At 36.8% G+C, this 16,970-nt stretch overlaps 1 protein-coding gene across 6 annotated transcripts in view; it reads right to left on the bottom strand.

Annotated features, from left to right (window-relative positions):
* Window positions 1-2,197: 2,197 nt before the first annotated feature.
* Window positions 2,198-16,970, bottom strand: part of FYB2 (FYN binding protein 2) — a 37,025-nt gene continuing 22,252 nt past the window's right edge. For 4 of the 6 annotated variants that reach the window (XM_088153941.1, XM_088153944.1, XM_025168286.2 and 1 more), the window contains 6 exons: window positions 16,208-16,236; window positions 15,455-15,515; window positions 10,703-10,802; window positions 6,780-6,939; window positions 6,481-6,514; window positions 2,198-6,338 (listed from right to left, as the gene is read on the bottom strand). In XM_088153941.1, coding sequence (XP_088010067.1) covers window positions 6,332-6,338; window positions 6,481-6,514; window positions 6,780-6,939; window positions 10,703-10,802; window positions 15,455-15,515; window positions 16,208-16,236 — 391 coding nt within the window. In that variant the 3' untranslated portion in view covers window positions 2,198-6,331. Of the gene's footprint in view, window positions 6,339-6,476; window positions 6,515-6,779; window positions 6,940-10,702; window positions 10,803-15,454; window positions 15,516-16,207; window positions 16,237-16,970 lie in introns of those variants that run through there. The other 2 variants (XM_088153943.1, XM_088153945.1) reach the window with 2 other exon arrangements.

Raw genomic sequence — 16,970 nt, 5'->3', positions numbered from 1 at the left:
GAGCAAGGTTGGGCTACAGTATGCATAATACTTGTACTAGTTGTATTTTTCTCAACATTTTGAAACTAAAAAAGCAGAGATACATGCCAAATAAGAAAAATAGCCTCTTTGCTTCCAATAAAAGTTGTAAATGGAGATGCAGAGAAGCTGGGAAAGAGAAGCTCTATTAATGAAAATGTTTGCATTATCACTACCAGTTTAAGCAGCATATACATTTTTTCTGCCCTGCTAAAAATTTCCACCATTTTGGATGGAAGCAGATGTTTTCAGAAAACATATTATTTTGCATTCATACTGCACTTTATCTCTTTTTTAATACACAAATATTAATTCAGTTTACCAGTGATGCTCATTAAATAAGTGTCAGTTAGGAATATCACATGTGAAAGATACATTTAACAAAATAATGATTGCAAGTCAATGATAGTATTACAGCCAAATGAAATTTATCCTTATATACTCATGTAGAGATATATTCACTAATAACTTCTCATTGTGAAGTTAGGATTAGAATTTGGATGTATCCAAATGTCAGGCATCTATTCAGTTGTCAAAAGGATTGCTAGAATTAAGATGAATTACTGTTTTGCCTTCTGAAAGCTTCAGCTATACAGCTAATGCAGTATTCAGTATAGATTCAGGTGGCTGTTACCGATCTATTTAAGTGAGGATTGATGTAATGTTGTTTTCCCCCAACAAACAGGATAAATGCATTTCTACACTGTTGAAGTGAAAATACAATTTTCAACCACTGGTTTATTGGCATGTTCCAGTTAGAAAATCACTAATTCCTCCCCCCACCATCCCTTAGAATCAATACAGAATGTGTAAAGACAGTGATAGTGGTGGGTCATATAACAAGCTTCCATTCACAGCTAATAGTGCAGTAATCCTTAGGTTTTAGATTTCAAATAAGGCTACTTAAACTGAATTTTAAGTAGGGTTAATTTCCTTGCAAGAAAAGTTTTCCAACAGCCATTACATTATCCTAATTTCTCCCACATAGTTCATATTGGATATGTAACATAATATTAAAATGCAGTTTAGTAAATCTTGGCAATTCATCTTCCATATTAGCACTGTTTTTGTTTGAAAATGTGAACTGAGCTTGATATCAAAAATTGTGCCTTCTTGTACCAGCAGCTGAAAATGATAGAATGTATCAAGTCTGCTCATTTTGCAGAAAAATCTACCACCTTTGTTACTGTAGGTACAGATTATTTTAAATACTTGAAGTGTATGGCCTCTGTTGCCACTTTACCTAATTGATGACATTTGTATGTGACAACACTTGTTACTATAATCATGCTGTACAACTGAAGGGTTACTCTTGATGAGTTATAGCTTAGTGGTAGAATGCATATTTTTGTATGCAGGACTTAGAAACACTCCATCTGAACCTCTGGAAAGTTATTGCCAATCAATTTAGAAACCTCATTGTAGCTAAGAATGAGCTTGATCATAGAAATATTCAGATCTTCAGAGAAGTGCTTTACTTGATCAGAGTCTCAGACTTTTGATCTCGTAGACTAGCTGTACCACTTCACTTCATAACAGAGCCTTCTGTGCAGCACATACACAGGAGTCCATATTTGAGAAGTGACCATCGAGGCATAAAAATTCATATTCTTGAGGCAAAGTGCCTCGTCAAGGAAGCCCATGGCTAATTCACCAGGCTTTCTATGTAGACCAGTGGCCTAACTGGATACAAGGCAACTTTTTGTATTTCTTTGCCTTAACAATAATGTAAATGCAATTAAGCTGCATTCATGGTTGGCTAAAATGTTAATATGGTTTGCTCCTCCTCTCCTCTGCCATTCCAGTCTACACTTTATCTTGACTATTTCAGGTATTAATGCCAATTCATCTATACTTTCAAATGGCTTTCCGTGCAGATGTAAAATTTAAAAATGTAACCTATAACCCGCTTGGATGCATATTTCAGCATATATAAGGAGCTCCTGACCAATAACAATTTACAGACATATTTCTTTGTTCCGGGGGCAGGGGAGCTATCTGCCTTTTGAACTTCAAGAAAACAGCTGTAGGATAGTTGAACTGCTTGTAGTGATAGTTAATGGAATAGGTTTTACTTACGATATAAACAAGCAGGACTACTTGACAAAGAAACCTAGACAGAAAAGTCATTATTTAGGTTTTTTTCAAAGGTACCTTGTCTCTCTAAAAGTGGAAGCTGCTTTTGAGAAAGGGAGAAAGAAACCTACCCCTAAACATTCCCTTATTTGTATCCAAGTGACTTTGGATCATCAAATACCAGGATCTCCAGTTGTTCATAAGCTCTGCTGTCACTGCAAACATTATTCTGTTTATGGAAACTCTAGGTGAAATGGGAAAGTGAGCCTTTAAAGGAATAGTAAATAGAAATGCTGCTTTTGGTATCTGTAATAGTATTTGTACACAGATTTAATGAACAAAAAGTTAGTCACAAGTTTAAGCATTCTAGTATCACCCTTTAAATTCTCCCTAAATGCTTTGAAACTACCCCTGAAACCGCCTTAAGTAATCTAAATTTATGTAATTTCTTTGAAAACTTTACGTTTGTCTATGCATTTTCCTAAGTAATTATCATAAAGCTTATAACACTTTTGAATGATTACCAGCCTTTCAATATTATTTCATTGCTAGTTTGAAGTGAAATCACTTTTTTTTTTCTGTATTAAGGTACACTTGTATGTATGTATGTATGTATCGTATATCTAGCACTATTTTTTCTTCAGTGTGCAAAATACTAGCTATAAGACTATACATTTGTGTCCCTGAACTGTAATTTTGGAAAACAGCACTATTAACACAGACTGTGAGAAGGCTAGATACTGTTATATTTGTAATTTACAAGTGTAGAATAAAACTACTCCATTAATACCAACTAATGAAATTTGGGTATGAGAAATAGACAAGTCTCCCAAGCTTAACAAGAATTGAACTTGAAATGATTTGACATAGTTTGTGAGCTAGCCTGGAGAGTCTATAAATTGTTCCCTGCTGTAATCAATCTTAATGGTCTTCAAAAATGATCCCCAGAATAATCTCCTTTTTATTTAACATGTAAAAGATTGATGCACAAATTGGGTCTGTATAGATGTTACTGAATGAAAGCTTCCTTACTGTTGGCCATGTGTCCTGGATGTATTGGAAGTTTGTAGTCCAACAATATGTGATGGACTATCCCAACGCACAAAAGACTTGGAGGGAATTTCTTCTTCTGGGATTTCACATTAGGACATTACTAATCTGTTCATAAGAACAGGGGGGGTGAAAGGGGCTGTTCCTTCTAGAAAGGTAAGTAAGGGGACTGAATATTATTAGGTAGGAGTTAGCAGAAGTGGCTTTTGAGAACAACAGCTGGTGGAATTAAGAGTGTTATTCTGCCTCGAATTTTGTTTGCAATGAAAAAACTCATAGGACTCACATACCTGCGCTCAGCAAACTGTGCCAATATCCCTACTCAGATAGAGTTTTTCACAAAATAACGTTCACTGATGCTTTCATGATGTACTGCTATTTATAGAGGAGGTAGCGCAGATCGTTTTGAACTGATCTCTGTTTGGCTTACATAAGTACTTGGAAGAAGGCAGTACAACCCCACTGTCTTTTCAGTTTTGTTATTTAAAATAAAAAGCAAGCATAACTTGAAGTTTCATGTACCTATCTCTATGCTGAAAAAAAGTTTATTGTATCTCATTGCATGTGATGATTACTTCATGGTTGACCTTTGCACTTTAATAAACAGATGATAATCTTGTAAACGCATGAATTACTCTTGTGGAATCTTCAGCCCTTTTATATTTAAAAAATCTACAAGTATAAATACTGTGGTTGGGTGGGAAAGGTTTTTTTTTTTCCCTTCATTATCAGACTCTGCTCAAAGAGAAAATGTAAGTTTCCAGGAAATTGCCATTAAAAGCAAAAACACAGTACTATTCAAGAACTCAGAAAACAATTTTTCCAATTTTTATCCCCGTTTCTTTTTGCTAGCAATAGTTTGCTTCCAAGTTATTTTTGCTGACAAACTTCACTTCTGCCTACTTTGAGTAACATATTGGCACTTAATTCTTACCACCTGTTGGGAAGGTAATACAAATGCCCTATTGTGTTTTGCCTTAGCTGGGAATCTGCCTCCCCATGTTGTCCATTTGATAAATGCCCTAGATATGAGATTCATTACATTTACCCAATTGTAATATTCTTCACGGAAAAAGCACAACCATAATGCGATAGTTCACAACCTTGAAAAATAATTATATTTACAATGTCTGTGCTCATAATTTTTTTTTTTTTTTTTTTTGGCTAGCTTGTATTTGCTTTGCATTTTTTTCTCAGTGACTTGAAAAACGGCAGACTCAAATTGTCATTGTCATGTTATTCAGCTTTCCTTTGACTTATTTTAAAATAGGTAGGTCTCTCTTAGTGCTGATCATGGTCACATTTTTCAAATTTGCACTATTCAAAGTGATATTTCTATCGAGAATAAGGTAATTGGTTCCAGCTCGACAGAAATGCAATCCATTTTTTTGAACATTTTTTTAATGCTTATTAATGAAATACAACAGTAAAAGATTAAAAGAATAGTGGGTAATGCAGGAAGTGGTAGCAAGATTGTTACTTAGACCACCCTTCAGTTATTTTTTATGTGGTTTTAGTGTTTTTTATTGCTTTCTAATGGATAATAACCTGCCATGAGATCTTTAGATAGATCTCATAAATATTTTAAAATAAATAAGTGAACAAAGGACAGACTGGAGAATAAACCCATATCCAAAGTGTACCTACTATCCTATATTCTGCTGTAGCTTTTCAAAATGAGCCCCTTCTTTTTTGAGCTTTCCTTGAATAGACCCTTCCTTTTCTCCATTTTGCACACAATAAATAGCATTAAACCCCCAACAGCAGCTGTGCATGCACTAGACTCAATTCAGCATGCGCTAGCCTCACATTAACTGAATTTTGGCTTGCATTAAACACGACCTGATATCAATTTGTAATTTGCACCCAATTGAATATTGCACTCTTCGAACTTGTATTACAGGTAGTCCTTGTTTATGACCACATTTGGGACCGGCCACTTGGTTGTTAAGCGATGTAGTCGCTAAGTGAAACCATGACTCTGCTTATGATCTGACTTCAGCTTTCCTTTGCTTTACAGACCTGTAAAAATATGACCTGTACAGACATATTATACAGGACTATCTATATAATATGTCCAATTATGGCATAGTCAGAATCCAGAATGACGCTTTCCACTTAGTCACGAACATCATGAGAACTAGTTGAAAGGCACCAGCAGTAGGGCCAAAGTTTTCACAGTGTTATCTGACTGTGAGTTCTTATGGAAGAACATAAATCTACTCTCTGGCTATTATTCAAAGTTGCTCAGGCAGGTACCTATTCTCTTGATGGGACTTCCCCTTTGTATCTCCTGCCCGCTGCCTCCATCCTTTGACAGCAGATTTAAAGCAAACAGGAGGGTCTAGTAGAGAGGAAACTATCCTGACTGCAATATTCATTCCATTGGTGGATATTCACAGCTGGATATGATCCTGATTTTTTTTTTTTAATGAACGAAATGATAGAACCATTTCTATCTAGCAAATGATAGAACCATTCCAAATTATGTACTTAATTCTGCAAAGTTTTATATTAAACAGTATGTTTAGCGACAATGTGTTAACTGCCAATCCATACTTTATTTCTTCTGTTTACATCTAAAAGTAGTGTCTCAAATGCACCCCCCTTATTTCTCAGTATGCTAAGTCCACAAATTCTGACACTGATTAAATAGAGGATAGAGTATAAATGCCAAGTGTGATACTCCTAACATTAGGACAAAACACATACACAAAGTGTGTCAACAGTAGGTAACAGCAGTATTTTGCACACAAATAATAAGTATTGCTGCATATTATTCAAAGAACCAAGGTGACATTTACAATCAGGACTGTGTCACCATTTTAAAAAAAACTTTGGGAAACCATCTATTAATAAGGAGCTGTAACATGAAACAAAGCTTGAAAAAGTGCTATTACAGAGAATGACATTAAGTTTTTTGTATCACAGTGTGTACCTAGATTACTAAACTTTGGGCAGGATAGCATGAATATCAAGTTACTGAAAGAAAAAAAAAAAAACACTGTCACTTTTATGATGATCATTCCAAAAAGTAGCTTCCTAAGAATCCAGACTTAGTGTGCCATCAACAACTCCATTTTTGTTTTCTCTGCCAAGCAAGAAAGGTTTTTACAGATGCTTATTTTCACTATATTCCTCATACAACATTCCTCTGTAACATGTGTTGGCCTTCAGATGTACAGCGCTAGTTCCTGGTATAAGAAAGAACACAAAGCTACATTTACTCCAGCATTACAAATGGTGTCATCCAAAAAAAAAACATCGCTTTGAATTGTTACGGGTTCTAATTTTAGCTAATCCTGTGTCTCAGAACTGAGTCATTTTAAGTCTTACCTAAAATTCAAGTGTTCTAATAGCACATACCCATCTAGGAAAGATAAAATAAAATACACTGTTACATGATGCATTTTGTTAAGAATTTCAGTCACATCATTACAGACAAACCAAGTCTACACCCAAAAAAACTACTCTTCAGGCGCAAAGAACTGTGTGTACAATCATACCCTACTTCTCTGTCACATCCAGAATGGCCAATCTGTAATAGTTAATCAGCTTTTCTGCCAACCCACCCTAAGTGTTTTTGTTTAGTTATTAAGCTCAACTCTTATATTTCGCTCTTTTTGAAAACTTACATTTGCCTTCAGAATTTCGACATATCAGTTGATTCCCTTCAGTGATGTCTATAACTTCAAGTTGTTCTCCAGGTGAGATCCTCAAGTCAAGGTTTCCTCTGGCAGGAGTGTTTGAGCAATGTGCGACTGCGGTATTAATTACCATGATTTCTTTAGTGTACTGTGGCAGAGTAAGGAGGGGAGGAGAATCAAGCTGCAGTCTACATAAACTTAATTGAGAGCAAGTCCTGAGCTTATTTCAGGTACATCATGGATAGGATATTTATTACTTATTTAAGATCTTTTTATATTGTATTTTAATTGATTTTATCTCTTCTGTAAGAGATGCCCAGAGTCGCTTTTTAATGAGATGGGCGATGACAAATTTGATATATAAATAAAAAAATTAATAGAATATACTGAGAATGCAAAACACTTTAAACATTTGCAGAGTTTGTTTTTAAATAAGCATACTTTTAACTGCCTTTAAAAGCTCCAGTTTCAAAAGTGATTTGACATACAGGTAGTTCTTGGGTTACAACCATTCGTTCAGTGACTGTTACAAGTTAGGATAGCACTGAAAGAATAGTAGTTATGACTGATCCTCAAAGTTCCAGCCACTACAGTGCCCTGTGGTCACATGATCAAAATTCGGGCACTTGGTGACCAGCCCGCATATACAACCAGTTGCAGCATCCCATGGTCAAGTTCTGCCCTGTGCAAACTGCCCCTGCTTCAACTGCCCCCACCAGCCTATCTCCCCCACAATCTCTGCCTTTTTAAAAAAAATTAAATTTATCACTGCCCACCTTTTTGGCTGCCCTGTACTCCACTGCCTACCCCTGCTGCCTCCCACCACCCCCAGCTGATCTTTGCTGTCTTCTTCCTCCCTGCTGGCCCAGGAACAAGATGCTGGGAACGGGCACAGCCCTGGGATTCGTGTGGCAAGTGCTGCAGGGCAGCAGAGTCTCATCTACCAATGGGAGCTTGCTAAGCCTGGCCAGGGAGGAGGCAGGGTGGCGGTGCAGGGGAGGAGCCTTGTCTTCCATTGCTGGCAAAAGAAGTAATAGCTTCACAGTAGTAAGACTCTGAAGGTCAGCTAGGGGCAGCAGTGGCGGGAGGGGGGGCAGAAGTAGGCAGTGGAGTGCTGGGGAGGAGAGATGCAGGTGGGGGGAGTTAAAGCAGAGGCAGTTTGCTCAGGGCAGGAGAAGCATGAGGTCCTCGCCCAACAACTGCAAGAAGAACTGCAGTCGCTAAGTGGTCATATGATGTTTTGCTTAATGACTGTTGCACTTAGTGATGGAAATTCCGGTCCCAATTAGGGTCATAACCCGAGCACTACCTGTACCGTACAGTATGAATGAGAAGCTCAAGACTAAATCCTTCTTGATAAAGTTCTATAATTCCTTTAATCCCAAATTATATCAGAACTTTGAACTTTCTACTTATTATTAAGATCTACAGAGGAAAACTTATGTGTGATACTATTTAGCTGAACGTATCCAGAACTTTTCTCCTCAACAACAATAGTCCACCTCTGCAATATTGCATGAAATCAACTTGATTGAAAAAGTGAAATTAATGACCTTCAGTTTAGCAAAGTCAAGTTTGATTGGATTCTATACCTCAAGGAGGAGCAACGTGGCTCTCCAAAAGTTGTGGAGTTTCAGTTTCCATTACCCCTAGCTAGCATAGCCAATGATGAGAAATGGTAAGACCTGGATTCTAACAAGAGCTAGAATACAACTTTCCAAAGATTAAGAGTAAGTTTATATTAGTTTTAAAAAGTTATTTGCTTCAGATATATGAAATTAATTATGAAAATACTGTAGAGGAGAAGTTGGGAACATTTATATCATGACTGTCCTAAATTCCACTTTTTAGATCTTAACTATCATTGCTTCAAATATTAGGAAAATGAAACTTCAAACAACGTGTCCAGCTGTTATAGCAATGGAGACTGCTGAATAATATCATGTCTGTGGGAGATTAAAAGTACCTATCAGGGCTTACCAATTATTTATCCATCCATTTATATCTGGTTGGATTCAGAACAATTAACTCCCAAAAGATATATAATAGTGTAACCAGTACAATAATAATAACAAAAAAGTTGCAGTATGTTCCTGCCAGACTTGGCCCATAAAATGTCAAGTATGCCACATTCTGCAGCCCATAATTCTTCACGAAAATATATACTCTGTGAATTCTGGGGAAGAAATGGTGGATTGAAGACAGCTCCGGGGAAAGTGGAACTGACGACCGCGGTGACTAGACTGGTTCTTCAATAATTCCTCTCCAGAGAAGGAAAGGAATTGATATTGCCCACAAGTGCTCCAGACAGTTGCTCCTCATGAAGAGATCACAAGACAGCAGTCTCTGGTGGGTTTAGAGCTCTGGGAGATGAGGGAATAGCCATCTTGCTCAAACTGCAGTTGGAGCCTTTCAAAGGACACTGGGTTCACATACTTCCTTTTCTAATCACTTTTGGAAATTGCTTGTTAACTGCTCTGCAGCTATTAGGAACCTTTGGATCGACAAGTTTTATAGCACTGAGTGACAGTTTCCTTCAATTCTTAGTGAAAGAAGTTCTAATTACTTTAAAACTTTAGTTTAAAACTTTAAAACAAGTTTAAGAACTTAGACTTTTTTGGAATAAACAGCAAAAGGATGATTAAAACTTGGATTTTAGAAAGTTACAAATGATAAATTTGAAACAAGATTTTGGAATTAAATATAAATAATCCTTCCCATGGGAAAATGCTTTTGTTTTGAATTTAAAAAAAACAACAAGATAAGACTTTAAAAATTGGACAGTAGAGGGAACTAAAGATTACAATTAAAGGAGAAGAACACTCAAACTCAACTTACAATTATAGAATGAAACAAAACATTTTAACATTAGACATATTGAAGGATATTTTTGAACAATGGACCCAGAAGTTAATTATAATAGTGTCTGCCTTTATAGATAGACTGTGTCTAAAGGATGTTATGGAAGAGGAGCAAGTTTTACCTGACAACATCAAGCCTGACTTGAAAGTGGATTTAAAAATGACAAGCTACAAGAATGACATGGTAAAAGATGTTACACTGGACATACAAAAGAAACTGGCTGATGTCTAAATAATTAAAAGGGATATACAAACAACAAACCTGGATAATTTTCCTATATTGGATTTACAAAACAGAGGCTTGTTAAAGTTTTGAAGCATTTTGCGAGAAAGGACAAAGCAAAAATGAAAATAAATCAAATTCTATGATATTATTTGAAGGGACTAAATAACAAGATTCTTAGAAGTAAAAGGAAGGAATATAAAGTTGGTTTATCTGATCAAGGTTAAAATAGATATATTGTTATCTCTGGTAACCCTTAATGGACTTTTGGTGACATTAGGACTGAAATGACAGGACTTTATGGATTTGTTTATAGATAAGAGAGGGGATATGAGTAGAAGAGATCATTTGTTGTATTTTAAGAAAAGGTGATAAATTACTAAAATTGCTAGTATTTGTGATGAAGGTGGGAAGTCACTTCTTTATATATTTCTTTTTTTCTTTACTGTATTATTTTTCTTTCTTTTCTATTTCTATTTTTTCCATTTTTTCTCTTTTTTCTGCACTTTTTAATTTTTTTTTAGTTTGTATTTGTTTTTACTGTTGTAATTATAATCTTTAATAAAATTACTATATTAAAAAAAATACTATGCAACCTACAGATTTTTCTCTAAACCAACGTCCAGAATTCTTGGCAACCACCAAGAATTTATGTATGCCTTTAATGACAATATAATGTAAACAGAACTGTTTTCTGGAATGTTACTATTCATAGTTCTGTGTCATGACAAGAGATGACAAATTGCACACTATGTTTTCATATATCATACACACAACCGTAACCATGCCAACATCTTCCAGGCTATTTAAAAGAAGAAGAAACTTACCATAAATCTCTCTCTAAACGATTGTTCTTCCTTTGTCATCTTGTTATTCTTTTCTAAAATGTATTTCTTGATTTTAAAGAGGTTTCTGGGAGAAGGGCTGCTAAAAAAGACACATATACAGAATAAATCCAGCAAATGGACATATGAGAATTGGGGGGGGGGGGACAGGATTATTCAGAGTGGGGTTTGCCAAAGCTGCATCATATACCAGGTGCCATTGTTTGGAAAAATCTTCAGATGAACTTGAGGCCATGCACCTAACCTTTTTCCAGCCTAACAGCAAACTGAACAAATCAACTGTATGGCTGAAGGCACATTGCTAGTAAGAAGACAGATCTCTACTTCAAATGTTAACTTCCTGAACTGCTCAACTACAATCAATTTCTTCCATGTGTTAAGCTCTGCCCCCAAGGCAGAGGAAGCAAGGCACCGGCTGGTTCCAATTTGGATTACGGTAGATCATCCTAACTCAGACTCAACGTCCCTGAGTATTCATTTGGGCACTATGATAGAACTTCTCAAACCTCTCTCACAGATCTTCCACCTTTGTGTTGTTAAAGACATAAAATTTCAGCGTGAAATATCATGCAACAGTAAAAAGCTTCTGTTGAACAGCTTTTTGATGTTCTCTACCACTTTATATTTTGCTTCTTACATAAATAATAGAAATATAAATAATTTTTTTTTAGAAATTTCCGTGCCTTCAATAATAAATCTACTCAATATGTTCTTCGTTACCTTGCTGCATCATTGCTGTTTCTTTTTTCCTCTCTTCCTTTCAGCAAAAGAAATTTTAATGTCCAGTTTTATGACAAATATTCTCCCCTCTTGAAAAAGGAAAGGGGGAGAGAACATGGTTTCCTAATGTCAGGGATGTCACAAAATGCTGAGGTACGAGAGAGACAATGAGTACCAGCATGATCAACTAAGTTACCACACAACAGGCTTCATTTCATGCACCACTGAATCACAAAACCATTTTCAAATAGGAATCATGTAGTTACAGCACTACCCGGACCTGTAGTTCAATAGGTTGCAAGTAGAGCACCAAGCAGCTTTCACCCAGCCGGAAAGTTACAAGGGATTTTGTTTTTATGCAAGCGAAAAGCTGATGCTAGAATTAAAATGCTATTTGAATTTCACACAGCCTTTTGACTCCAGAGCATTCCATCCCCCATAAAAATGCATTTAATACTCAATTATTCTCATGCTGCTGAAGAACTAGTTCAGTTTTATTATCAATGCTGACATATATCACCTGCAGAGTCTTTACTCACTTTGCCATAATACCCACCAATAAACACAGTTACTGCACATAATTGTTTGCACTCAGTTCCATACTGTCAACTAAGAGGCCTGCTCAGAATTTTCCAGTTTAATTCAAGTTTGCTGAATAAACTAAAACTGATTCACACAACAAGCTAAGCCATAACCAGAGATACATATTTTTTTCTGGGCTGAAGGCCACATTTGTTTTGCAGTTGCGTGGTGAAGTCGGTGGAGCCATGACAGAAATTAAATTTGGTTTCATTTAGTTAGCTTTTTATAAAAAGCATAATGATTAGTTTTCATTCATGTAGGTAATCATGTTTTCTTTCTGCTCCATTAAACAACCTAGAGTTCTCACTTGAGGCGCAAATGACCAGGCTCAAATTATCCTACTTCAGACACATTATGCAAAGACCCAGCCCTTTGGAAAAGGCTCTAATGCTGGGAAAGGTGGAAGGAAAGAGAATAATAAGAGAGCCAGCAGCAAGGTGGATGGACTCAGTTGCAATGGCGATCAGTACACTATTGGGAGACTTGAAAGAACAGGTTAGGAATAAATCATCATGGAGAAAATCTATCTATGGGGTCACTAGGAGTAAAAAATGACTTGATGGCAATCTCATCTAATCCTAATCTAATCTAATCTAATCTAATCTAATCTAATCTAATCTGCTCCATTCATAGTTGCAATCTGGTAACAACCTTTAGCACACTGCATTTAAGAAGAGAGCTCCCTCTTTCATGAAGGCAGGACAATATGTATTCTTGATTACTTTGGTAATTGCTAGTCTTACCAGGGCAAGAAGTAACTCTCACACCTAGAGCAGACATATAAACTCAGAGAGAACATTGTTGTATTTGCTTCCTCAATCTTCTCTCCATCCATCTGGCTTTCAAAAGTAGTCCTCCAACAGTGCTGCACCCAATGTATTGTTTTTCCAATATCCTCCTACTACAAAACAAAACCTCATTCTTTGTTTCTGAAAATAGTTATTGTGCATCTCTTAACAAACCACAAGGGTTGGGTCCATGCCAGGCACTGATCCAAAATTGAATAACAAGCTTCATCCTGAATTAAGCATGATGTATGAACCCAGTCGAAGGACTTGATAAGAGATTTTTGTGTATAGCTGAAATATCTCAAGGTCAAACTAGGGTGGAGGAAAATACAGAATTTAGGATGAAAGACATTTTAATTCCACAGTGGGAGACAGATGGAGAGGTGATCTTCACAATCTCTGAAAACATTTATTGTGTGGTCCAATGTGATTTGGACCTGAGGTCATTAACCAAGAGCACTGAAGGCTCTGTTTCTTCTTACTGTACACACATTGCTTGTCTTATACAAGCGGTGAACAATCTGTGCCACCCAGAAAGTGTTAAAGATTTCAGCTCTTGAGGTTGCTTGGAAGCTTACACAAAGCCTTTACAGATAAAAGAATAAGAATCAAGGGAGTTCAAAAAAACACACACACATAGTAATCTCTTAACAAAGTCACCACTTGGGAACATTCAAAGAAGCAACTACTTCCTGCAACAAATCCATTACCTTTCTTTCAGGACTTGACCTATTCCTGATCTCTACCTTAAAATTATTTCCAATTTCTTCTTGTGTTTCAATGGATGGTTCAGAGGTCCCACTGCCCCTTGGTGGTGTAGTGGGAAATGTTCTAGTCTCTGCAAATTAGTACCTTTGTTAGCAGAACAGGGACATTTAGATGGATACAACCAATCTCTCTCTTATATACATGTCCTCCATAACTGAATAGCAAACCAAGACAGAAATCAAGTCAAACTGGTTATACCTTCTGTTTATAGGAGTATATTGGCTAGCCCATTGCTTCTCAACCTTGGTAGCTTTACGTTGTGTGGATTTCAACACCCAGAATTCTGCAGCCAGCATGCCAAGGTTGAGAAACACTGGGCTAGACTTACCTTCAGATCACAATTGTGGACGTAAACCAATTAAGTCAGGTAATTTTAGACTTTTATATTGTCCCCAGTTTGGAATTAATAGCCTTATTATATTGCAAAGTGAATTGGTTCACTTATAAAATACCATAAGCCAAGGCAGGTGCATTAGGGACATCCTCCACATTCTACTACATGAGATTGACCCACAGTCACCACCATAATGAAGCAGGCCTGGAGGAATGGTTATAAGAGAAAGAAATCTGTAATGTATATCTATACTACAAAGTTGCTTTGCTTTTATTTTGGCTTATCTGTCACTGGCCTTCCACAGATTTCAGTGAAGTGCAATTTGATGAGGCTACCAAGACTTCATTTTCAGGAATCCTTAGGAGATTATCCAAGGGAAATTTATTGAAATTTGTAGAGCTAGAATGGTAACATATATGTACTGATTAAAAAGTTGGACTATGATCAATGTAGAGAGTAAAGAGGATGACTTTGATGGAGAGAGGGAAGATCTCCTCCCAAGACAATGAGCAGATAAACATTGCAGAAGCCCAAACAAGGGGGGAGGGGTATGAAACCATCTCCGAGAGGCGCACCCCCCCCCCCCAGATTCTCATGAAAATAGAAAAGAAAGGAGAAGAAACACATTCAGATTTGCAAGATTCAGTTACTATGGCCAATCTTAATGAAAGTAGTTTTAGGCACAAGTGGCGTCTGTTTCTTCATGTGGTCTACTGTACCTTGTACAGCTGACAATCAGGGAGAATTAGTTTCAACCCCATCCTTTGCCACTGAAGTTCATTAGATAACTTTTGGCCAATTGCCCTCTCTCAGCCCAGTCTATCTTACATGGTTGTTGTTGAAGGGAATATTGGAGAAATTTAGTGCTATATAAGCTGCCTTGACCTCATGGAAGAAAGGCAGGATACCAGTTTTATGAATAAATAAATAAAATACACTCCAAAAAGTGTCCCAGATGTGCACCATAGTCTTCAAAAGTAAATTCAAGGTAAAAGAACTGGCTTACACTTCTATATTAGCCTTAATAGTATTGACACCTTTGAACCTTGGTGTTGGAGAAGACTCCTGAGAATACCATGGACAGCCAAGAACATGAACAAATGGATCATCAAACAAATCAATCCAGAGTTTTCACTAAAGACACAAATGGCCAGGCTCAAATCATCCACTTCACACACATTATCCAAAGACTTAGATCTCTGGAGAAGCTCTAGTGCTGGGAAAGGTGGAAGGAAAGAAAAGAGGACGAGCAGCAGGAAGCTGGATGGATTCAGTTACAGCGGTAATGGGTGCACTGTTGGAAAACCAGAAGGACCAAGTTAGGGATAGATCATCAGGGAGAAAATCTATCTATGTGGTCACTAAGAGTCAATTCTGATGTGATAGAACATAGTCAATTAGCCTTAATATTGCATTGTTCATGATGTTAGCCAGTGACATTATATATTTTAAGAATAGTGTTAAGATCTGAAGAAAATATTATTGGCATGAGAAATTTTAAGCAGGAGAAAAAAAGAGCTTTATGACTATTATTTTACCTACTTTGTATCATTTTGTTCTGGGTCGACGTCATCATACTTAATGCTTTCCTGAGCCATAACATCTGCCATTAAAACCAAAGAGCATGATTATTAACCATCTACAATTTCCCAGAATTAAAAAAGAGAGAAGCATATAGAATCTTATAGCCTAGTAAACACAACATGAAAGGAAAAAGGAATGCAGTGACAGTAGGAAAAAAGCAGACTCAGCCACCAACCTCTAACGAGTTACTGTGCATCCCAGAAAATGAATAGCCTTTGAATTCATAAAAGGAGCAAAGCCACTTTTGAAAGCCCAAGTGACTTCCTTGTAGAAGGACTCTGGCACAATTTCCATTGGTCTTCTGAAGAACTTCCCACCCTGGAAGTAAACTCCTAAAGGAATAAAGGCTATGTAATAAGCTTTAAAATAACTAAGGAAGCCGTAACTTCTGAGAATTCAAGATCTAGCTTGTCTGAAGCAGCTCTACAGATTCAGTGTGTAAAAGGGTAAACAGTACAGGGACCAGTAATGGGAGACATGCCAAAAGTTGTCCTTGGCTGCGCTCGGCCATAAAGAATGATACGTTACAAATGAGAAGCAGTGTTTTAAACAGGCACTATGTTTTCTGTTGACAATTACAAAATAGAAAGAGGGGTGCCTTGTGATCTGGCTATCCCAAAGCATCTAAGACATGCCAGGACCAAAAATGTTATTTCAAAAGGGAGTCAGTTTATCAATTAGATGATTTAATCTAGATCAATATAAGCTTACCTAGGTTTGGTACAGAACGGGAAAGATTGCTGCAGAGGACAAATAAAACAAATGTGCATTTCAGCATGGTTTATAAATAACAGTATTTGGCTGCACATGTACAGTCAAGGTTTTTGAATAGGAATTCGCATACACGCCTCTTTCCATCACATTTTGGAGATGAAGTGACTGAACAAACCTCTGTTGAATAAAAAAGCTATGGGTAGAAAAAATCATGTAGAAAAAAAAAGAGAAAAGTTGGACCAATAGAAAAGTTTAAACTTCACCAGTATTTTTACCAGTTATAGACTCCTGAAAGTAGCACATTTACATATCTGAAATGCATTACACTCTTTTGGAGCCTAGAGAAGGGGCATGGTTTCAACTGAGCTTTGTGCATAAAAGTTAGGAAAATATTCAATCAGAGAGCACTTTCTCAGATATTAGGAAAAGGGGAATGGAACTAATACTAGCATAGTCACCTCTAACCTCAAATAAACCAGCAATATGTAACAGATGAAAAAAGAAATCCAGACCAAAAAATACGCATGCAGTAGAGGGCAGCTTAACACTCAAACAGCCAAATAAGAATTAGAGATTTCTTTCATGAATGATATTATAGTAACCTTCTCCTATTCATCCATTCTCCTTCAAACCCACTTCCCAGGCTGGGAAGTCTCTGAACTGGGACAGCAACATGATACACTCCATCAACTGCATCTTGTATTACGTTGGCTGCTGAGTGCTGCTCCCAAAGAATTACAAAATAATCACTGCTTATCTT

This window comes from Python bivittatus, unplaced genomic scaffold (assembly GCF_059951505.1).
Source record: "Python bivittatus isolate LINGU-HERP-01145 unplaced genomic scaffold, Pbiv_v1 ctg000700_np1212, whole genome shotgun sequence".
NCBI lineage: Eukaryota > Metazoa > Chordata > Lepidosauria > Squamata > Pythonidae > Python > Python bivittatus.
Note: the sequence above shows the minus strand (reverse complement) of the source record. Positions and strands in the feature narration are given on the sequence as shown.